General features: G+C 49.4%; 1 protein-coding gene and 1 long non-coding RNA gene across 2 annotated transcripts; one reads left to right on the plus strand and one right to left on the minus strand.

Moving 5' to 3' along the window:
- Positions 1–457: 457 nt before the first annotated feature.
- Positions 458–16,740, minus strand: LOC122441921. The gene is made up of 4 exons (XR_006269503.1): positions 16,617–16,740; positions 8,066–8,076; positions 7,711–7,717; positions 458–468 (listed from the first exon to the last, which is right to left on the minus strand). It is a non-coding gene; the product is annotated as an uncharacterized LOC122441921 (long non-coding RNA).
- On the plus strand, positions 1,427–7,727 carry KRT9 (keratin 9). Its single transcript, XM_043468982.1, has 8 exons — positions 1,427–2,089; positions 3,734–3,816; positions 3,937–4,093; positions 4,372–4,533; positions 5,227–5,352; positions 5,484–5,707; positions 6,090–6,358; positions 7,459–7,727. Exons 1-8 carry the CDS (start codon positions 1,427–1,429, stop codon positions 7,476–7,478), a joined length of 1,704 nt encoding a protein of 567 aa, XP_043324917.1. The 3' UTR covers positions 7,479–7,727.
- Positions 16,741–22,413: the final 5,673 nt, after the last annotated feature.

The raw sequence follows: 22,413 nt of genomic DNA on the forward strand, positions 1-22,413 counted from the left end.
TGGGAGCATTGTATAGTTTAGTTAGGGGTCCTGGGGAAGCAGGAGAGATGGGGCTAGAATGAAAGATCAGGATGAGCATTGAAAACCAGGAATGTGAACATTATCTTGGGGGTGAAGGGAGGTCAGTCAGTGATGGTCAGACAAGGGTTGGAAAGTCCACTCTGCTTCTTGTGTGGAGAAGGAGTCAGAAGGCCTGAGAAGTGCCAGGAGTTGGTGGCAAAGGTCCAGGTGGGGTCGGAGTGGGTAGGGACTTGGGGGAGCTGAATGAGAAGAGGCAGTCTAACATTTTTAGGCCTGTGTCTCTTACTAGGAGATGGGCTATATTAATGTCATCATTTTATAGAAGAGGGAATGGAGACACAGAGTAGTCAAGTAACTTTCCAAAGTCACACAGCTAGTGAGTGCGGAGCTGGGGTTGAGCTCAGGTAGTCTGGTCCCAGAGCCCGCCGCCTTCTCTCCTACGCTCTTCTGGCCCTGCTCACCAGAATATACTCTGACTTTCTGCCAGGGACAGGGGCTTGTACATTCCAGAAGGGCAGGATAAGTCCTACATCTCAGTATCCTTCCCAGGGCTCAGTATAGGCTGGACACCTATACTGGTCAATTTCATATCCATTGCTGGCCCTGCTGAAGGACTGGGACACTTGAGCCACTTGCCTTCTTGCTCGAAGGTCAGGTTGTATCAACACTGCTTAGTTAATTCAGTCTGTTCTCCCGAGTCCTTCGTGTGAGCTCTGCTCGCCGCTTCCAAGTGCTGGGGGCACATTGCTTTGTTACTGTCTCAGTGTTTCTGCCATGCCACTCATCTCTTCCATCAGACTGGAGACCCTGAGAGCAAGGACTGGGCTCCCCATCAGCTTGGGGCTCCTTGAGGCCTGGGACTTTCTACCCACACAGGTAGCTCCTCCATCCTCTATAATAACTCCTGGGTACCCCGGCCCCAGCTCACGCACAGTGGGCGCCAAGTGGGAGCAGAGAGAGGTGCAGACCATAATGATCATCATTCATGGAGGTGACTCTGTTCTGGGGATTTCTATCACAGAGGGACCAAGTCTCAGAACTGCTGTTAGGCCAGTGGAGACCAAACTCCAGGATCTAGGTCACCCCCTTGGCAGCAGAACTGATTTATGGTGCCCCTGACAGCCAAACAGTCATCAAATTACCCCACACAATGGAGAAAGGCTGGGCTGCCTTCAGGCAGTCACCAAAGGACGCTGAGCCTGGGGTGGCTTGGGGCAGCCCGGCCACCTCCCGAATCCCAGACCTCCTTTGGAGTCTGTCTGGGGGCGACTGGGGCTGACAGCAGGCACACCCAGGCGTGCCACCATCCACCGGGGATATAAGTAGGCAGCCTCAGTGGCAGCTCTGCATGCTGGCTCCAGAGCCCACAGCACCCCTACGACTGCTTTCATCCTTGGGCAGCGCCATGAGTTGCAGACAGTTCTCCTCGTCCAGCAGGAGCCGCAGGAGTGGCGGCGGGGGTTATGGGGGCAGCTCTAGATCCTCCTCAAGCCGCTTCAGCTCCTCGGGAGCTGGAGGAGGGGGGAGCCGGTTCAGCTCTACCAATAGCTATGGCGTGGGGACCTCTGGGGCCTGTGGGAAGGGAGGCGGTGGCAGTTTCAGCTCCAGTTATGGCAGAGGGTCTGGGGGTGGTTCTAGTGTTGGGAGTTTTACTGGTGGCCTTGGTGGAGGTTCCAGGAGCTGTGGGAGTGGCTTTGGTGCTGGTGTTGGAGGCTTTGGGGGATCCGGGGGCTTTGGGGGTGGCATCGGTGGTGCTGTTGGAGGCTTTGGGGGATCCGGGGGCTTTGGGGGTGGCATCAGTGGTGCTGTTGGAGGCTTTGGGGGGCTTGGGGGCTTTGGAGGTGCTGTTGGAGGTGGAGATGCTGGCATCCTGCCTGCTGATGAGAAGACCACCATGCAGGAACTTAACAGCCGGCTGGCCTCCTACTTGGATAAGGTGCAGGAACTAGAGAAGGAAAATGCTGACCTGGAGACTAAGATCCGAGACTGGTATGACAGGCAGGGGCCCAAGAATGTCAAGAAGGATTACTCTGGCTATTATGATACCATCGAAGATCTGAAGAACCAGGTAGGCCGGGAAAACTCAAAACTCTGTCTGTCTGTCTCTCACACCTATATGTACAGTCGCTCACTCACATGCTTTATTTCCCTCACAAAGGCAAGATGTGGGACTCTAACTTACACGATAGCCAGAGAATCCATCTTTTGCAAATTTTAACTTCAAAAAGAATTTTTTAACTGAGATATAGCTGATTTACAATGTTGTGTTAATTACTGCTCTATGGCAAAGGGATTCAGTTATGTATACATATGTACATTCCTTTTTAAAATATTCTTTTCCTTCATGGTTTATCATAGGCTATTGAATATAGTTTGTGCTACCCAGTTAAGACCTTTTTGTTTATCCTTTCTATATATAAAAGCTTACATCTGCTAACCCCAGCCTCCCGCTCCATCCCTCCCTCACCCCCCTCCCCCTTGACAATCACTGGGTCTGTTTTCTATGTCTGTGATCCTGTTTCTGCTTCATAGTATTATATTTTAGATTCCATGGAAACTTGAATTTTTATCAGAAACAGTTCTTGACCTGTCTCATGTGGGGCATGCAGAAGTAGCGTGGAGGGAGCATAGCAACGGGGCAACTTGTTCCTGGGTCTGCTGCCAATTCACTGTGTGACCTTGGGAAGCCTGATGTCCTCTCCAGGCCTATTCTCCTATCCATTTAATAAACAGAGTGGGCAGACTAGCTCTCAGGCACCTGTTGATTTAAAATTTCTGTAATCTTGGGGGAAACAAAAGAGATAAGAGTGCTGCTGTCCAAAACAGGCAGGCTGTATGGCACATGAGAGAGGGCCATTTGTGCCTGTCTCTTCTCTTAGCCCCTGAGAGTTCAAAGCTTTCTAGTAAAGAAAACTAGACATCTTATCTCTCCCTTCCTACTTTTTCTGGGCTCTTCTAGGGAGCTGTCTTGATTTTTCCAGTTTGGTTGGACCCAGATATGCATTCTAGCTGGTCAAAACGTGGAGAAGATCTAGAACTCTGAGGGTGGACATCACTATCCATCCATCAATCCATCTATCCACCCATCCGTCCATCCATCCATCCATATGTCCGTCTATCCACTCAACTTAGAGGCTGAGTACTGTTGCTCTGGGCAAGCATAGTAATGTCTCAGGTGTGGTCTCTGCCCTTGAGGAGCTCGTAATCTAGCTAATTTGCTGTTCCCACCTGTTTCCCTTGCCTTCACACCTTCTGATGAACAGCCTCTGGATGCCTTGTTTATTCTATCCCAAACCTCTTCCTTAGTCATCCTTCAGAGATCAATTCAATTGCCACCTTCTCCCTGAAGCATTTCTTAATCTCCTGTAACCATAAATCAACTGTCTTTTCCTTGAACTCTTCTAGGATATTCTGGTATTGGCAGTCAACCAAGCTCCTTGAGCTTGGTTGTATCTCATTGATCTCTCTCACAGTGTTCTTTGAAGTAGATATTAAGATATTTGTTAAATGAATGAATGAAGGCTACACTGAACATCCTTGCCGAAGGCTGTGAGAAGTCTGTGCCACATACCAGCTTTTGGAAGCCCCTCCTGCCTCTTGGGCATCTTCCTGGATGGGCTCCTCATCTCCTATGGCTTTGCCTAGGCTTTTGCCTCCCAGAAGAGGGTCATAGCAGGGGTGCCTGGGTTCTGTGCTGTCTCCTCTTTTTTAGATTGTAAAGATCACGGTGGAAAACAACAAGATTTTAGTGGACATTGACAACAGTCGCATGACCATGGATGACTTCAGGATGAAGTGAGTCCTACTTCTCCTCCTTCTCCTGTCATCCATCCTTCCTCCAGCCCCTAGTACTCTGGAGGTCCCTGTGGGGGCTGGTGACCTCTGGCTCATGCCCTACCCCTGACTGGTCTGCAGGTTTGAGATGGAGCAGAGCCTGCGACAAGCAGTGGAGGCTGATATCAATGGCCTGCGAAAGGTGCTGGATGATCTAACCATGCAGAAGTCTGACCTGGAGATGCAGTATGAATCTCTGCAGGAGGAGCTGGTGGCCCTCAAGAAGAATCATGAGGAAGTAGGGTCTTGGCTACTTGTGGCTTGTTGGGGAGGTGGGGAAATAGAAGTTCAGGGATAATTGGGGATGCATGGGAGCTTTGGGCCATTGCATGGAAGACACCCCCTCCATTACTCTCGAAGAGGACATGCATGCCCAACCTATGGTGGTGGTTGGGTTTGACTTCTCAACTGTGTCCCATCCCATTTTTGCACCCAGGAGGAGCAGAGGGAGAGGGCTGAAAGGTGATGGAGAGGATCCCATCCCACCCTGACCTCATATCCCCTTCTTCCCGGTAGGAGATGAGCCAGTTGTGTGGGCAGAGCACCGGGGATGTCAGTGTGGAGATGAATGCTACTCCTGGTGTGGATCTCACTAAGATCCTCAATGAAATGCGCGAGGACTATGAGAAGCTCAGTGCCAAGAACCGAAGCGACATTGAACAGCAATACGAGACTCAGGTGAGCAGTGCGGGACACTGATTCAACCTTCTCTCCCTCCGTCTACCTGTCCTTTCCACCCACCCCTCCATCTCTGAGTCTACTTGGGCTTCTCAGTCATCCTCCTTCCCATGCATTCACTGCCCACAAGTGTAATTATCGAGTAGTTTCCCAGGGCCAGGTTTCATGGGAAGTGCTGATGTCACAGAGATGAGCCACGCAGGATCATTGCTCTGGAGAAGCTCAGAGTTTGTGACATGTGTGAACGAAGGCAGAGCATGAGGAGCTTACACAAGGCCGTGTGCTTCCAGGCTCTAGTGGAGGTATCCAGTGTGCTCCCAGCGCTCCACTGAGCTCCTTGATGACTCCCTTCCTCCTGGGTCTCCAGCCCCTAGTGTAGAGGTGGACACACGAGGACATGATTTGTAGTGTGTACATGTGTATGCATGTGTTTGGGTGGCACTTTGAAATGAAGTTAAAAGGTGGTTTAAGGACAAAGTGTGAAGAGTCTTAAAGCCTGCTGAGACATACTGACAGAGAAACAGAAACAGAACATTGAGAGAAACTGACAACGTGGCTGGCTGGAGGGGCCCGGAACTCAAGATGACTTGTTTTTGGCTTTGGCTCAGTCTTGGTCCTGAAGGTGAAGGTGCTGACCGGTGGGGAAGAACCTTCCCCATTTGGGGAGCTGCTCAATGAGCGTTTGTGTTTCAGATGAGACAGATTGAGCAGGAAGTGACGACCTGTAGCCAAGAGGTGGAGTCCAGCAACAAGGAGGTGACCAAGCTTCGGCACACCGTCCAAGAGTTGGAGATCGAGCTGCAGTCTCAGCTCAGCATGGTTGGTAGCCAGCCTCTGGATCCTCTGCCTGGGGGGCGGGGGGCCACAGGGAGCTGCACATAATCCCCAGGGACAGGAAGGGGAGCCCAGCTATGAGGTAGCAGCCTTCTCAGTGCCTCCTCTGCCCCTAGAAATCGGCCCTGGAGAAGTCCTTGGAAGAAACGGAGAACCGCTACTCTGGCCAATTGCAGCAGATCCAGGGGCAGATCAGTATCCTGGAGGGCCAGCTCACTGACATTCGGGCAGAGATTGAGTGCCAGAATCAGGAATACAGCCTTCTACTCAGCACCAAGATGCGGCTGGAGCAGGAAATCAAGACCTACTGCAGCCTCCTTGAGGGTGGCCAGGCGGATTTGTATGTGTCTCGGGGTTTTGTGGCACTCCTAGGAAGTTCTAAATCCCTGATGCTATTTCTGTTCTTCTGGATACAGCAGCTGGGAGAGTTCTTGTACACAAGGGTCTGATGGGCTGAGGATTTCTTCTTCCCAAGGGGGAAGCTCAGGGCCTTTGGGCTTTGAGAAAGGAGGATGGTAACAATGAGAGAAGGGACCGCTCCCTGCTCCAGGGAGACGAAGTCCCTCTCTTCCCAGGTGTGGTGCCAGCCCAGCCTCTGTCCTCTGCCTTGCCGGAGGAAGACTTAGGAGGACTCACATTTAGGTCTTCTCTCCAGGTTCATCCTTGTGTATATAAATATGTGGGGTCACCTGTTTTATCTCTGTGCTTTCTTTGCTTTTCAGTGAATCTCACGGAGGTGGACAGACTGGCTTTGGAGATGGCAAAAGAAGTGGATGGCAAGGTGGAAGTGGAAGCAGTTATGGAAGAGGATCCAGGGGAGGAAGTGGAGGCAGTTGTGGGGGAGGAAGTGGGGGCAGCGCTGGTGGAGGAAGTAGCTCTGGAGGAGGAAGTGGTGGCAGCTGTGAAGAAGGAAGTGGATCTGGAGGAGGAAGTGGAAGGACATCCCAGTCCCAGTCCTATTCCTCAAAATCTGGCAGCTGTGACCCACAAGGTGAAGGATAACTCTAAGGCTGTGGGGTGGGGGAGGCGCAGGTGTCAGCTGCCAAGGTACCACCCCTTTAAAACATCTTTGAGCCTCTCTGGGGAATACATATTCTAAACAGAGCGAGACTTTAGGGAGATCTCCAGTGAGTGCCATAGACTTGCCCTTGTTTCTGATCTGATCATTAGTTTGGACAGAGTCTTAAGTGAGGTTGGGATCACATCTACATGTGACTTAAGTCTCAATAGCCTAGGAGATGAGCTGGAAGTGGAGTATTATTTTGTCTATTTCTCTCCATACCCTCTGAGGTGGGTATTGTTATTATCCCCATTTTAGAGATAAGGAAAATGAGGTTCCTTATCTCTTGCTCAAGGTCAAACAACTCATAAATGAGGGATCAGCTCTGTGGGACTCCATGGCCAGCACTTTTCATCATCACGAGGATGCAGACACCTGGGTCAGCAACGGTTCAGGCAGAAAAGAGTCTCAAGGGTTGTAGTCAGTGGTTGGGTTGTACAATCCAGTTATATGACAAAACTGTCCAAAGGAGCATATTATCAAAGATAATAGTCTAAGGGCAAGAAAGAGTCAAACAGATGAAGTGGTCTCTAGGTCAGAGAGATTCCCCTTGTACATGTTGAATCTTGTAAAACAAAAATCTAGTATGAAACTATAGCAAAAGGCTGGGTAACCTGACTGGCAATGCTCAGCTCAGAGGTGCCTGGGATCTGCCCTTCTCTGGAGGGTGGTTTTGTGTGTTGGGTGGCACTGCAGGGCCATGGATGTGCATCTATGGGCAGAGGCTGGGGCCATCTTCCCCTCGACATGCAAGGGGTTTGCTAACAAAAGCTGCTGCATGGAGGGCGGGACTGCCTCCTGGGCCCCCATCCTCAGAAATGGGGGAGCACCTGCCAGTTGTTACAGCAGAGCTTTGGGAAGTGGATGGGGGCCACTAGGACTGGAGGGTCCTTCCATCTCAGGGTTCTCCAGCTCTTTGAGCTCCAGTCTCCTTGTTCCCCATTTGCCCATTTTCCTCCAAGTCCCAGTCTCTCTGTCTCTTGTTCTAAGTCCTTTCTTCTCACTCTCACCGCTCTTCTGTCTCTCCACAGGCCACCAGACACGATACTAGAGCCCTTGCAAACTTTCCCAGCCCCACCCCAGCTGAGCATCCCCCAGATGGGCAGACTCTGGATAAAGCCTGCTCATTGCATTGCAACACTGGGAATAGCTGGCAACAAGCCCTGAGACCCATTTGGGACGGGGCTCACTTGGCATGTGTGCCTCTGGCTGTCCATTGGCTCCCTCCTCTGGGAGGGTTGGGGAGACCTCTCTCCCTCTGTCTGGTTTGGGGATGACCCCACTCCCTGCCTTATCTCAATTTCCTAATAAAGCTTTCCTGTTGCAAATCAAACCTGGACTTTGACTCATTTGTTCCTTGGGATTGATAAGGGGCAGAAAGGAGATGAAGGGAGAATCAATGGAATCCGTCTGTAGAGTATTGGTTAGCTTTTCTATCAGCTAACTTCTACTTGCAACAAAGCAACCCATAATCTGGTGGCTTAAAATCACAATCATTTACTCAGCCCGTGCTTTTCCAGTTGAGAGTTTGGACGGGGAATTCTATTTTCCTTTAAGCATCTGTGGTCAGCCCCAAGTCGGCTAGGTAGCTCTGCCACTGGGGCTTGGCTGCATGCTGGTTGGGAGTGAAAGGGTCACATGACTCTCTTCTTCCAGCCAGCTGGCTCAAGCAAGTGTTCCAAGGGAATGCACAGAGGTGTGCAAGGCCTCTTGAGGCTTAGGCTCTGAGTGGTCACTTAGGCTGCATCCTATTGGCCAAAGCAAGTCAGATTCAAAAGCAGGGGAAATAGACTCCTCTTGATGAGAGAAGCTGGAAAATCACATGGCAAGAGTATGCGTAGAGGGAGGGCAATGGTGGGCCAGTTTTTAAAAATGTTTATTAATTAATTTTTTTGGCCTCACCGGGTCTTAATGGTGGCATGCAGGATTTTCGATCTTTGTTGCAGCATGCAGGATCTTTAGTTGCAGCATGTGGGGTCTAGCTCTCTGACCAGGGATTGAACCTCTTTTGGGAATGTGGAGTCTTACCCACTGGACTACCAAGGAAGTCCTTGGGGCAAGTTTTTGCAAAACATCTGCCACAGTCTCTCAGCAGATAATAAGTTAGCTAGAGAGGGAAACAAGACAAAAATGAGGTGGATTTTGCTTCAGAAGTTTTCACAGATGGTGAAACATAAAGGCACAGATCAAGCACTCCAAGGCAAAGTGAGGACTATTCCATAAGACAGCAGCTGGCAATGTTCTCCAGGGATTCTGACTAGGGACAGACAGAGCCCTCAGCCTGTGTTCCAGATGCCACAGCTGTGTATCAAACCTCCCTGAAGCTTAGAGCCTTAAAAGAACAATGTTGATTTGGGGCTTGGTGCGAACAGCACACTTCTGCTTCGTTGGGTGTTATCCTGGCTCATAGGTTTGGGCTAGAAGCATCTGAAGTCCTGCTCACTCATGTTTGGCCCCTGAGCTGAAAAGACTCAAACCTGGGGGCTGGCCCTGCAGAGGCTCCTTGACATCTCTGTATGGAGACTCCTAGTGTGATCCTTGGAGCAGAGCAGCCTCAGAGGAGACAGACTTCTTGCACGCTGGCTTGGAGCTCCCAAGATATATGTCCTAAGCAAGAAAGAACCAGGAAGAAGCTGTTTTGCTTCATTGCTTAGACTGGGCTTCCCAGGTGGTGGTAGTTGTAAAGAATCTGCCTGCCAATGCAGGAGATGCACGAGATGAGGGTTAGAAACTGGCTTGGGAAGATCCTCTGGAGTAGGAAATGGCTACCGTCTCCAGTATCTTGCCTGGAAAATCCCATGGGCAGAGGAGCCTGGTGGGCTATAGTCCATGGGGTTGCAAAGAGTCAGACAGGACTGAGCAACGGAGAACAGCACAGAAAGTCACGTGGTGTCACGTCTGCTGTACTCACAGTCTTGCCTAGATTCAAGGGGAGGAAGCATAGACCCTACAGTTGGCCGAATTCAAAGATGATCCCAGCTATTCAACCAACAATTCAAACCTAAGGGCTGCTGTGAAGGGATTTTGGAGAAGTCTCTACTGTTTTGGCCTTAAGATAGAGAGATTAGACACAGCTGGACATAGTCATGTGCATGCATGTGAGCTAAGTTGATTCAGTTGTGTCTGACTCTTAGTGACCCTGTGGGCTGTAGCCCACCAGGTTCCTCTGTCCATGGGATTCTCCAGGTAAGAATACTGGAGTGGGTTGCCATGCTCTCCTCCAGGGAATCTTCCCAACCCAGGGATCAAATCCACATCTCCTGCATTGCAGGTAGATTCTTTACCTGCTGAGCAAGCGGGGAAGCCCCAGACGTAATCATATAAGCTCTTAAAAAGCAGAGAGTTTGGAATTCTTATCCGCTGGTGGCATAGTAGATGAGAATCTGCCTGCCGATGCAGGGGACAGATTTGATTCCTGGTCTGGGAAGATTCTACAAGCTGCTGAGCAACTAAGTCCATGCGCCACAACTACTGAGCCTGCGCTCTGTAGCCCATGTGCTGAAACTACTGAAGCCCACACGCCTACAACCCATGCTCCAAAACAAGACACCACAATGAGAAGCCCGAGCATCACAACAATCTTTAACCTTTCCCAGGTTAACCTTTCCCAGAATCCCTTAAAGGTATGAATCTAGGTGTAATTTGAGTTTTTATGATCAGATGCTATTCTGTAGGACATGAGTTGAGTGGAGAGAGATCTGGAGGAAGTATTTTTTTGTTGGCATAGATCTACCCATTACAATATGGTTCTAGGGCACTTACTGTAGCAGACCAAGAGTTCCTTTGGGGGCTGATTACGTGGTGTTAATGTGGGAGCCATTCCTAGAGGCTCAGTCTAGAGTCTGTGCCTCCAGGCTTCTAATGATTTTGAATCTCCAGATTTCCAAGTCTGTGGGTGCCCTTCTTTACTGATCAATGGTCTAAAGTTTACATAAGAGTCTTGATAAGACTGTGATTTTCAGTTGATGCTGTGGTTTGGCAACTTGGAGAAACCAACCTTAAGGTGAACTATTAGCTACTTCAGCTTTGTAAGTACAAGAAATAAGAGATCTTTTCAGTATATTCATGGAAATCTCCAGTTCCTGACCATCCATAGAGTTAGGATCTTAGGAATCTGAGTATATTACTCTTTCTATAAGTTCTCCAGTACAGTTAGAAGAAAATTGACAACCCCCACTTTATCAATGAACACATGGGCTTCTAGAGTCCTGTGTTTTAACAATAGTTGGATTTTCGCTGCTCTCAGGCCTGTCTAAGCCATATAACCATTCTGATTCTCATATCATTCACGCAACCACATTTATTGGGTAAATAGATACTAAATTCCTTACATGTGAGACACTGTTCAATGAAAAAAGGACAAATATTTCTTCCAACATGGAACTTACAATACAGATGAGGGAGGGAAAATACTGTCATAAATAAATTGTCATAATATATTTTAAGATGATAAATACAAATAGAAGTTAGGAATGGTTTGGGGATTGGAGGGTTGTGGTGGAGTGAGAAGGGTTGCAACCTTAAATAGGGTGGCCAAAGTCAGGCCCATTGAGCAGGTGGAATGTAAGCAATGACCTGGCGAAGTGAGGGAGGCAGTCAGGTAAGTACGTGGTGGGAGATCAATCTAGGCACAGGGCTTGGGCGTGTAAAGGTCCTAAGGTTGGGAAGGTGTTTCATATGTTCAAAGATGAGGAAGGAGGCCAATGTAGTTAGAGCAGGGTGAGCGAGGAAATAAGTGGTAGAAGATGAGGATAGAGAGGTAAGTAAGAAGTGGCTGCATCACTTAGAGCTCTGTGGGGCCCTCTAAGGAACCTGGCTTTTATGCCCAGTGACGTAGGGAGCCACTGAAGGCACAGCTGGGAGTGAAGGACTCCCAGACGGCAGGTGACAGAGGATGGAGGGAGCCTGCATGCCCGAGTTCACTGCTTGGAGGGGGATCCTTCCCATCCCCAACAGGAAACACCACACCAGTCCTTTTTTGAGCACATTAAAAAATTTCATTATGTTAAGCCAGGGAGATTTTTAAAAAAAATTTTTTTATTAGAAAAATTTTATTGGTGGGATCTTTGTTCCCCAATCAGGGATTGAACCTGTTCCACCTGCAGTGGAAACTCAGAGTCTTCACCACTGGACCACCAGGGAAGTCCCAATATAGAGAGATTTTTAAGGTTGTTACAGCAGCTAGCATTGACATGGATGTCTAGCACACAGGACTTTCACCAGAGAAACAGCCCCATCTAAGTTAAATTTTAAAAGGATCCCTTTGGTTATTGTTTAGTAAGAGGCTGAGGCACCAGGTGTAGAAACAGAGAGACTGGTTTGGAGGGAGGTAATCCTAGTGAGAGACCAAAGTACTTGGAGTAGAGATGGTCAGAGGCAGTTGGCTCTGGGGGTCATTGAAGTAATACCATCAGGATTCTTGTAGAAAGAGAGGCATCAAGGAAGTTTCTGAGTCTGTTGTCCAAAGAACTGGAGGAGAGGGATTGTCAACCACTGAGATGGGAAGTCTGTGAGTGGAGGCCATGGGTGTGAAAGATGAGTCAGTTTTGGACATGCTGGATTTACAAGGTCTCTTAGACAATATTATCAGCTGAATTGTGTCCCCCCAAGTTCATACATGGGCTTCTCAGGTGGCTCAGCAGTAAAGAATTTGCCTACAGTGTGGGAGACATGGGTTCTATCCCTGGGTCGGGAAGATCCCCTGGAGTAGGAACTGGCAACCCACTCCAGTATTTTTGCTTGGGAAATCCCATGGACAGAGGAGCCTGGTGGGCTACAGTCCATGGAGTCACAAAGAGTCGGACACGACTGAGCGACCAAAAAACAACACGTTCATAGGTTGAAGCCTTAAACCCTAGTACTTCAGAACGTGAGTGTATCTGGAGATAGGGCCTTTGAGGACATGAGTAAGTTAAGGTGGGACCATTAGGGCAGCCCTAATTCAGTCAGTCTTAGAAGGATTGGTGTGCTTGTAAGAAGAGGAAGTTTGAATACACAGAGAGACACCAGGGTTGTGCTTCCTCAGAGAAAGACTGTATGTGGATACAGCAAGAAGGCAGCTATCTTCAAGCCAAGGAGAGAAGACTCAGAAGAAACCAAACCTGCGACACCTTTGGTGTTGCACCTTGCAACACAAAATCTGCACTTCTTCTATCCTCCAGAACTGTGAGAAAATAAATTTCTGTTGTTTACACTACCCATTCTGTGGTATTTTGTGGCAGCCCAAGCAGGCTAAGAAAGGCCCCCCAAGTAGATTTCTTAGGTGTCTTTGGCCCACAATCACCCCTTTTAATAAATTCTGTATCAATCAGTGCTTTTACCAGCAAAGATTGAAATGCTCCCATTGAAGCCAGTTTGTTAAGGGATGTTAGGTAAGTTATAGCATCTTCAGGAGGAACTCCCAGAGAACAAGTCTTGAAGGCTGCACAGCTGGAGGAATCCCACTCCTGCCACCAATTTCAGGCAAAGACTTGGCGGTACATTCCACTTGATGCTACCGCTACATTCCTGGTGTTGCTGCTTCTGGAAGCTGGATGTTTCTGTAGCCACTCCTGCCAGAGAGGTTCCATGGAGCACCGCTGCCTTAGGACATGAACTCCCAGCTGCAGGCTTTTGTGATGTGTTTGGTTGGGAGATCCCGGTCATGTCACGTCTGTGCTCCATCAGCGAGGCAGGATGGCAGGCTAATTTCTTCTACAATGAGGAGCGGGGTTTCCCAGGTGGCGCTAGTGGTAAAGAACCCACCTGCCAATGCAGGAGGCATAAGAGATGCAGGTTCGATCCCTCAGTGTTAGTCACTCAGTCGTGTTCAACTCTTTGCCATACCCCATGGACTGTAGCCCTCCAGGCTCCTCTGTCCATGGGATTTCCCAGGCAAGAATACTGGAGTGGATGCCATTCCCTTCTCCAGGGGGGTCTTCCCGACCCAGGGGTCCAACCCAGGTCTCCTGCATTTTGGGTGGATTCTTTGCCGTGGCAAGGTGCAGACACTGATAAAATCCCTTTGCTCCTCCCCAGCCCCAGGGAAATCTGGCCTTGAAGTGTGCATTCAGGAGACACATTCTTAAATCCCCCTCAGAAAGAACGGATGCCACCTTCTTTCCAGCTAGGGTTGCTGGAAGAGGAGTTTCACCCAGTGAGACCCACAGGGTGCCTCTCAGAAGGCCTAGCCCTCCCCACAAATGATCTGATTCTCAGGAGAACAGCAGCACCTCCTTCGTGATCTTCCCAGCAAGACAAATAAACCGGTTCTCCCTCTCCCTTCTCCCTCTCCCCTCAGTCCTCTCCTAAGCCCAGTCCAACCAGGGCCCAGAGTTCTCTACTTCCTCATCCCCTGCCCTCTATCAGGGGCTATGGGCTTCCCTGGTAGCTCAGCTGGTAAAGAAATTGTCTGCAATGCAGGAGACCCCAGTTTGATTCCTGGGTTGGGAAGATCCCCTGAAGAAAGGATAGGCTACCCACTCCAGTATTCTTGGGCTTCCCTGGTGGCACAGATGGCAAAGAATCTGCTGCAATGTGGGAGACCTGAGTTTAATCCCTGGGTTGGGAAAATCCCTTGGAGGAGGGCATGGTAACCCACTCCAGTATTCTTGCCTGGAGAATTCCATGAACAGAAGAGCCTGAGGGGCTACAGTCCCTGAGGTTGAGAAGAGTCAGACATGACTGAAGTGACTTAGCACTCACGCACAATGGGGGGCTCAGCCACTAGCTGGAGAATGCCCTTTCAGAGGAGCTGAGTGACCAAGAGCAAGAACAATTGTCCACAAGAGGAAGGGGCAGGGACGAACATTCACTGAGAAGTTCCTATTGCTAGGCACTATGGTAAACCGTTTATATATACTTCCTTATTCAATCCTCACGTTTTTGCTCACATTTTATTCCATACATGAACAGACTTGCTGAGAGGGATTAAATGATGTGCCTGAAAGATAACACAGCTTCTTAATGATGGAGCCAGGGTTTGAATATAGGAGATGTGATTCAACAAAGTGGAGATGATCATGTCCATTTTACAGATGAAGAGAGGTTAAGTAACATGTCTGAGGTAACACACCTTATCAATGACCCAGTAAAGACTGGAATTCAGTTTGGCCTGGCTTCAAAACAGGTGCTCTTTTTCCTACCTCCTCTGTCCTCAAACAATTACTGAGTCCTCAATGAATATAGGGGCTTCCCTGGTGGCTCAGTGATAAAGAATTCACCTGCCAATGCAGGGGACACAGGCTTGACCCCTGGGTTGGGAAGATCCCCTGGAGGAGGAAATGCAACTCACTCTGGTATTCTTGTCTGGAAACTCCTATCAACAGAGGAGCCTGTCCATGGGGTTGCAAAGAGTCAGACACGACTGAGGGACTGAACTTGCACTGAATACAGAGACAACTACCTAGGCAGAGGCTTGTCAGAAGTGCCCTGTGTATCGACTTCCCTGGTGGTACAGTGGATAAGAATCTGTCTGCCAATGCAGGGGACATGAGTTTGATCCCTGGTCTGGGAAGATCCCACATGCCGCACCATGAGCTGCAACTACTGAAGCCCGTGAGTGCAGAGTCTGTGCATCGCAACGAAGAATAGCTCCTGCTCACCTTGACTATAGAAACCCCAAGTGCTGTAATAAAAATCCTGTTCAACCAATAAAAAAGAACCGCCCTGTGTAGGAATCAGTGACTCTACAAAGAGCTGGGAAGAAGATGGGTCACTTCACTCATGTGGATTCTTTCCTGGTTTCTCAGTTTTCCCTCTAGCCCCTGGAAGGCCCCGCCTCTGTGCCAGCTAATGGGAGGTGTGGGTAACTGAGCTGATAGTGGAGGAATGAGAGTGACAGCTGGATTGTCTCTGAGAATCCTTTTGGCTCCAACACCTATTACCCAACACTCATAAACACCAAGCGCTTTGATCTTTCTGAGTTTCCCTCCCTTTCAGGTCTCTCCAACGTGTTGAGGCTGCTGCTGGCCCTCTTGTGGCCCTGAGGCTCTCTCTCTATCTCAGGCCCCAACAGGAGCAAAATCAGTTCCCTTCTCGGTAACTCCTACTAGATCAAGAACCACTGGGGCTATCTGAGGGGATTCTCTTGAAACCAAAAGCAGAGTTCAGGAAATTCCCTGGTGGTCCAGTGGCTAGGACTCTGCACATCACGGCTGAGGGTCGGAATTTGATCCCTGGTCGGGGAACTAAGATCCCACAAGCTGCATGGCATGGCCAAAAAAAATTTCAAGGGAATGAGCCATCAGCAATAAATAAAACTCAGCAAAAACAGTACAGTGTGAGGTTAAAAGACAGAGAGGAAAGGTGTGTGAATGGGGAGGTTCCACCTCTGAAAATCTCTAGCTGGAGCCTCCATCTGTTTTAATCCCTTCTTCAGATCATTCATTCACCTGTTCATTCATTCAACAAATATTTATTGGTGCTTTTTCTGTGTCAGGGATTGGAAGTCAATAAAATTGTGAACAAAAAAGATAAGGTCTGTTTCTCCCTGGGGCTCGCAGTCTAGTGCTGGGGCAGATAAGCAGATTGGTCATTGCTGAACAATGTGATGAGTATAGTCTGTGATGGGAGGGGACAGGGGTTGAGAAAGCATGCAGGCCCCCTGATCCGACAATGGCAGACAGAGAGGCTTCCTTTAGCAGGCGTGGGACAGAGAAGGTCTGTCTCATCTTATTATTTCTCATGACAGCTGTGAGAGGTAGATATTGCTGCTTCCAAGTACAGATGAGGAAACTGAGGTTCATAATATCTATTTTACTCATTTATTTTGGTTGCACTGTGTGGCACACAGGAGTTTAGTTCCCAGACCAGGGGTTGAACCAATGCCCACTGCGTTGGGAGCATGGCGTCTTAACTATTGCACCAGCAGGGAAGTCTCGAAACAGATTCAGAGAGGGAAGTAAGTAGCCCGAATCACACACACTAATGTTGGCCTGGCTCCAAATGCTGCCCTCCTAGCCTATGTGGCCTCTAACACTTTCCAGCACTTAAAATTTTTTTTTTAATTTTATTGAAGTACAGTTGATTTACAAGGTTAATTTCCGCTGTACAGCAAAGTGATTCTGTTATACATACATATATTCTTTATGATATTCTTTTCCATTATGGTTTATTCTAGCACTTTCTAAGGTCAGAGATGGGCTTTTGAGAGCTTGTTTGGAGGTTCTAGCAGGGGAGTGCAGCTACTCGTATACCCTTGACCGAAGACCGGTCCTCCTCTATCGGGGATGGTCGTCCTCTTCGACCGAGTGCGCAGCTTCGGGAGGGACGCACATGGAGCAGTGAGGGAGGAAGGGGACACCCGCCTAGCCAGCCAGATGAGCCGAATCAACCCTGGCGATCGATGGAGTGACAGATGTCGCAACCAGATCGCCCTCACATCCCAGAGATGGGCTTTTGAAGAGTGGAAAAAAGCTATGTTGAGATGATTGTGCAAATACTTAGTTAAGCAAGCTCTGTGACATCTGGCCTCAATTTCACCCAGAAGGCACTTTGTCTGAGCTTGTTGAAGGAATGAATGAGTGAACGGCACTAAAGGAAGATGAAGGCTTTGGACCAGATAGTTCCTAAGGACCCCTCTGTCCCAAAGCTGTCTGGTTCTGATACTCATACTTCTTCAGGTGGCTTTGATCTTCCTGAGCTTTGGGGAATCTCTCATCCAGGAGTCTCTCGATCCGTCCATCTTTGCTGTCACCAGCACACCCAGTCCCAGGGACCTGCCCTTCTCATCTTAACTCAGGCCAGACCCAGTCAACCATGACCTCTCTCATCTGTTCCCTTTAGCATGAAAGAGACACATGGAGTATTGCCAGAGGAACTTTCATCAAGAGAGAGAGAGGAACCTCAGGAAGGTGAATCAAGAAAACACAAAACCTGTAAGAAAGAGTCAAGTCTGAGAATCAAAGGTGGGGTAGACGTGGAGAGGAAGCTGGCTCCTCCAAGCCTCCTGCTCATGCGGAGCCCCTGTCTACATTTACCAAGTCATTGACCCCTTCATTCACAACATGCACTCATCCAGGGCTGTGCCAGGCATGTGTCAGTTGCTGGGGCTGCAATAGGGACCCAGGCTTCGCCCCAGAGTCTTTCAGGGGAGATCAACAAGTAATAGCAGCACAACCTGGGGTGCTGAACCCCACTCTGGGAAGCCTGGGGGCGTTGGGACACACAGCAGGAGTCCTAATCCAGTCTCAGGAGTCAGAGAACATTGCATGGAGCAACTGCTGGGCCAAGACCTGCAGGACTGGTTGGATTTATCCAGGTGAAAGTTGATGGGGGTGGTGTGTGTGTGTGTGCATGTGCGTGTGTGTGTATGTTTACTGAGGGGAGGCCGGTCTTCTGGCTAGGGGCAACTGCATGTGTCAAGGCCCAGAGGTGACACTGAGTGTGGTTTGATGGAGGAAATGGAACCTGCTTTCTGGGGCTAGAGAGAGAGGGGCGGGCTGGTGGAAGATAGGGGTGGGCTTCTCAGGTGGTGCTAGTGGTAAAGAACCCGTCTGTCAATGCAGAATACATAGGAGATGACGGTTTGATCCCCGGGTTGGGAAGATCCCCTGGAGGAGGGCATGGCAACTCAGTCCAGTGTTCTTTCCTGGAGAATCCCATGGGCAGAGGAACCTGGCAGCTATAGTCCACAGTGTGGCCAAGAGTCGGACAGGACTGAAGCGACTTAGCACGTATGCACAGGGGTGAGAGAGGAAGAAGGCTTGTTTGGTGAAGGGGATGAGGCTGAACTGTATCCTGAGGGCCCCAGAGAAGCCCATGCCCTCTCTGCACTCACCTTTCACTAGTCCTGTGTGGGGGTTGAGGCCCTATTGGCTAAGAACTGCTGCCATCTTTGATGCTGCCCACCATATTTGTTCCAAATAAAGTCCTCCTAGTAGAGAATCAATCTAGCAAGAAGATAAATGCTCTCCAATCTGCTCAAAAGCTGAACTAGAGTTGGGGAGCATCACACTTCAAACCTTGGCATCTGCTTTCTCTGAGTGAACACTCCAGCTGTGTTGTGTCATGGCTTCAACTTCTCCATATGTGCACCTGTTACACCCATCATTGGTGAGAACCCACCCCCAGCTTACAGCCATGCCTGAGTTGGGTCCCTTCCTCTCTCTCCAAGCTTGTGCGCCATTGGTAACAACTATAATTCTCCTGGTCTTTGTCGTCCTCTTTCTCCACCCCATCCTCATATCCTCATATCCTCATCTTGATTGCAGCTGGACCTCTTCTGTGGCAGGCCTTTATGTGCATCATCTATTTTATTACCCACAGCCGCTCAACATCACAGATGGGAAGCTGAAGTGTAGAGAGATGACATAAGGATCTGGGTTGGTAATGGGGTGGGAGTGGTTACAGTAGTCAGCAAAGGTTGTGTGCTAAAAGTTGCCCATAGCTGTGCCCTATTACAATCTCATGCTGCCTAAAATGATCTCAAGGCACCTACTAAGTGCAGAGATGGACACCTCCCATGAGCAGGAAAGCTTTGGAAATCCTCATCTTAGGAAGCAAGCATCCACAAAAGAACAGTGAGTCCTTGTCTCAGCTATTTCTTGTCTCTGGGCCTCTGTTTCCCCACTACAGGCCCTCAGTGTGTAGAACAATTGGAGGTGTAATAGAGTGTAGCTGGGTGTAGCCTTTTGCACATGGACATTGCTGTGTTCCATTACCGCCTCCCCCTACCAGGCGATGGTTATCACCCCAACTCCCCCAAGCCCCCTCCTAGGCAGCGGTTACCACAGGACCACTAGTGGTCCTGCTCAGCTATTGGTTGGGCCTGCAGTAGGTCCCGCCCCCAAGTGAGCAACGATTAGTGAAGGACCACCTTAGTAGGGGATTCAGCCAAAGGTCCATGGAATAGTGGTCATCAGGGGGAGAGTGAGGTGAGAGGCAGATCCCGGCCTTCTCCCTGGGGCCCTCCAGCTCACTGAGTCCTGGGCCAGCGGGTGAGCCGGGGGGCCCAGGGAATTGGCTGAGGGCTCTGTCCCGCAGGCTCCAGAGTCCTCACCAAGGCCACCCACTGGCCTTAGCTCAGGCTTTGAGGCAGTGGTGAACGTCTTCCCCTTCTGTGTCTCTGTGACCTAGGAGCAGTGGCTGTCACTCTGGGTCACAGTCTGTGGGACCTGCTCCACCCTTGTTTGGGCAGCCCGAGGAGCCTGAGGGTTGGGTGGGCTGGGCGCCTGGCTCCCTCGGTGATGCCAGCTGGGTAGGGTCTGGGGACCTGGCCCTGAGGGAGTTGTCCACGGAGATCTACTTCCTCTTAGCCAGAACCTTGACCTCAGAGGGAAAGAGTTGTGCCGTGGGACCTTGCTCTTTCTTGTGAGGACAGAGAAAAACATTTGCTTGGCAGAGACTTACGTGGACACTGTTGCCTGACTGTGACCTGACTTCAACAACAAAGGATCTGACACCAAGAAGTCTACAACACCTAACCCCACCCCTCCTCGTCTTTCCTATAAAAGGGCTTTTCTGAAAACTTTCAGGGATTTTGGGGTTTTTAAGGCATTAGCCACCCATCTCCTTGCAAGGACCTGTAATAAACCTTTCTCTGTTCCAAACTCTGACGTTTTTGGCATTGTTTGACCTCAGTATGTGTTGGTCACATGGACTTGCATTTTGGTAACAGAGTGACAAGGAAGGAATGAGGGCACTGGGTGAGTGGTCTCCATGGACTTTCTGAACCAGGGAAACCCATGATTCATAATCTCTCTGAATTTTCTATGCTCCTGGGGTCTTATATCCATCTGCTTTGCTGCCACTCTGTCAGCCTCAGGGCCATACCATCTTCTTTCTTTCAGGTCTAAACATGAACCAAACCAAATCCCTTCCCTCGGTTCCCTTTGACATGACATGCTGGGGTTTTCCAAGGGAACTTCTATCAGCCCTGGCAGATACCTTAGATAAATACAAAGGAAACAAAGACAATTCAAAATCCATTGCAGATAGCATTGTTTGAAGTGCAAAAAGTATGTATGTGTGTTGGGGTGAGCTTGCTCAAAGCATCTGCTTCATAATGATTCCTAATAGTAATCCCTTCCTAAATTCTTTGGGCCTCTCTATTGTATTTTTCCCCCGGGGTGTTAACAAATATAAAATATGCCCCCCCCCCACCAAAACTCTTGAGATCAAATCCAGTGGGAAACATGTAAGTAAACAAGTCAAATGGTTTTCTGTATTTGCAGGACTTTTTAAAGTCTTTGCTTTCTAAAAATAAATAAATAAATAAATAAAAAATAAAGTCTTTGCTTTCTTAGAGTGCTTTGTGGGTTTCCAAGAGGAGGTGACAGTATCCAGAACTCCCTGATCAATCTGCTGAGTCCAGGGTAGGAAGAGCAGGTGATCTCTAAAGAATGCTGATGGGGTGGTTGGGGTCCTCCAAGCCACCTTCCTCAGCTGGGCAGAGAGCTTCTAGGAGGGGCCCCCACTGAAGAGGGACACAAGTCATCTCAGAGTTTCTGAGAAACTCCAGCCCTATGGCAGACGGGATGAGGGAAAACAGTTGTATCTCCACTTCAGTCTGCAGATGAGGAGCCTGGGGAAGGGTCCGAAGATTCCCTGTCTCTACCACCACCTCCCAGAATATCTCTCCTTCCAGCAACTGTCAAGGCAGAGCCTTGTCGTTGTTCCAACAGATGTCTGTGTCAGTTCATCACACCCTGTTTTCCTTCTTTTCACTGATGTATTCACCATCACACAAAGTAAGCCCCCTAGCTGGGGACCTTCTCTCTTGCAACATGTGCTACAAGAACCATAGAACTACTACTGCTAAAAACAAACAAAATGAAGTGACACTCATTGGTCGAGCTTCTGCTAGGTCCCAGCACTCTCCCAGGCAGGTTAAGTATGTTATTTCATGAATTCCCACCACGATTTGAGGAAGGTTTTGCTGTCTCAAGATCCTGAGTCTTAGAGGTTCACCACCTTGCCCACGGTCACTTAGCATATAAGTAACAAGGTCTGGCCTGGCTCCAAAGTGGCAGGGAAGACTTCCCACCAATTCTCACATGAGAGTGGTTCATATAGGTGAGAACCAGCTGTGCTGACTTCTAAACCGGCCCCCTCTCTGTGGAGAGGCTGAGGTCTGTGCTTGCTGAACACATGTGGAAGTGTGACTGATGGAAAAATGGGGGCCAGGGCAGGGGACCCTCTGGCTGCACTGATTTATGATTCTGAAACTCATCAGTCTCAAAGAAAATCTGCATTCCTCAAGCTTTCGCCTCCCTGTGGGGGCCTTTCATCTCTTGCTCTCTCTCCAGTGTCAAGGTTCCCGGTCAGCTGCAGGGGAAACTTGTTCTAAGTTTTCTTCTACGTCCAAACATGAACAAAAAAGCATCTTTTCTCTTCTCTTGGCTTTCTTCCTTTTCCCTTCTCCTCTTGGTTATGTCTGAGATGCTTCGGAATTTTCAGAGGAGGGGTTGGGAGGCCCAGGGAAGACTTTATGGGAATGAACAAGGAGTATTCTGAGCCTCCAAGACCCAGTGAGGTGGAGTGAAGCTTTTGGGACTAAGGGTAAAGGAAAACACGAGAGGCTGTGTCCAAAGCTGCTCCCACTGGTAAATCCACACTGTGCCCTCAATCCCCGCCCCAGGTCACCCATGCAGTTAGCAAACTTCTATGAGTACTGAGCCCAATCCCATGGGCCTCACCATCCACTGGGGACACACAGGTAAACAGAAACCTGTGATGGGGGAAGAATACAGTCTGGGGAACTCAGAGCAGGGGCTCTCGATGTAGATGTAGGGAATGATCAGGGAGAGGATGAGGGAGACACGGGTGAGAGAGGGCAAAGTGGAAGTGCTGGTGGTGGTGGAATGGGTGGAGGGGAGGGCATAGATAGAGGCCTGGAGAGAAGGGCCAGCCTGGCACATTCAAGAAGCCAGAAGAAGATTGGAATGGTGGGAGGGAGAGAGTGATGAGGGATGAAGGTGGAGAAGTAGGCTGGGCTGGATCACAGAGGATTTTGAAAGCCATGTTAGGGAAGGGTGATCCATGAAGACTCCTGGGTTTAGCCTGTG

Source organism: Cervus canadensis, chromosome 1 (genome assembly GCF_019320065.1).
Source record: "Cervus canadensis isolate Bull #8, Minnesota chromosome 1, ASM1932006v1, whole genome shotgun sequence".
Lineage (NCBI taxonomy): Eukaryota > Metazoa > Chordata > Mammalia > Artiodactyla > Cervidae > Cervus > Cervus canadensis.

What these genes read in the sequence shown, in the direction of transcription:
- KRT9 (XM_043468982.1), top strand. Translation starts at nt 1,427, where the DNA reads ATGAGTTGCAGACAGTTCTCCTCGTCCAGCAGGAGCCGCAGGAGTGGC. An exon ending in ATGGATGACTTCAGGATGAA is followed by an intron (nt 3,817 to 3,936) that starts GTGAGTCCTACT and finishes ACTGGTCTGCAG; the next exon opens with GTTTGAGATGGAGCAGAGCC. An exon ending in TCAAGAAGAATCATGAGGAA is followed by an intron (nt 4,094 to 4,371) that starts GTAGGGTCTTGG and finishes TCTTCCCGGTAG; the next exon opens with GAGATGAGCCAGTTGTGTGG.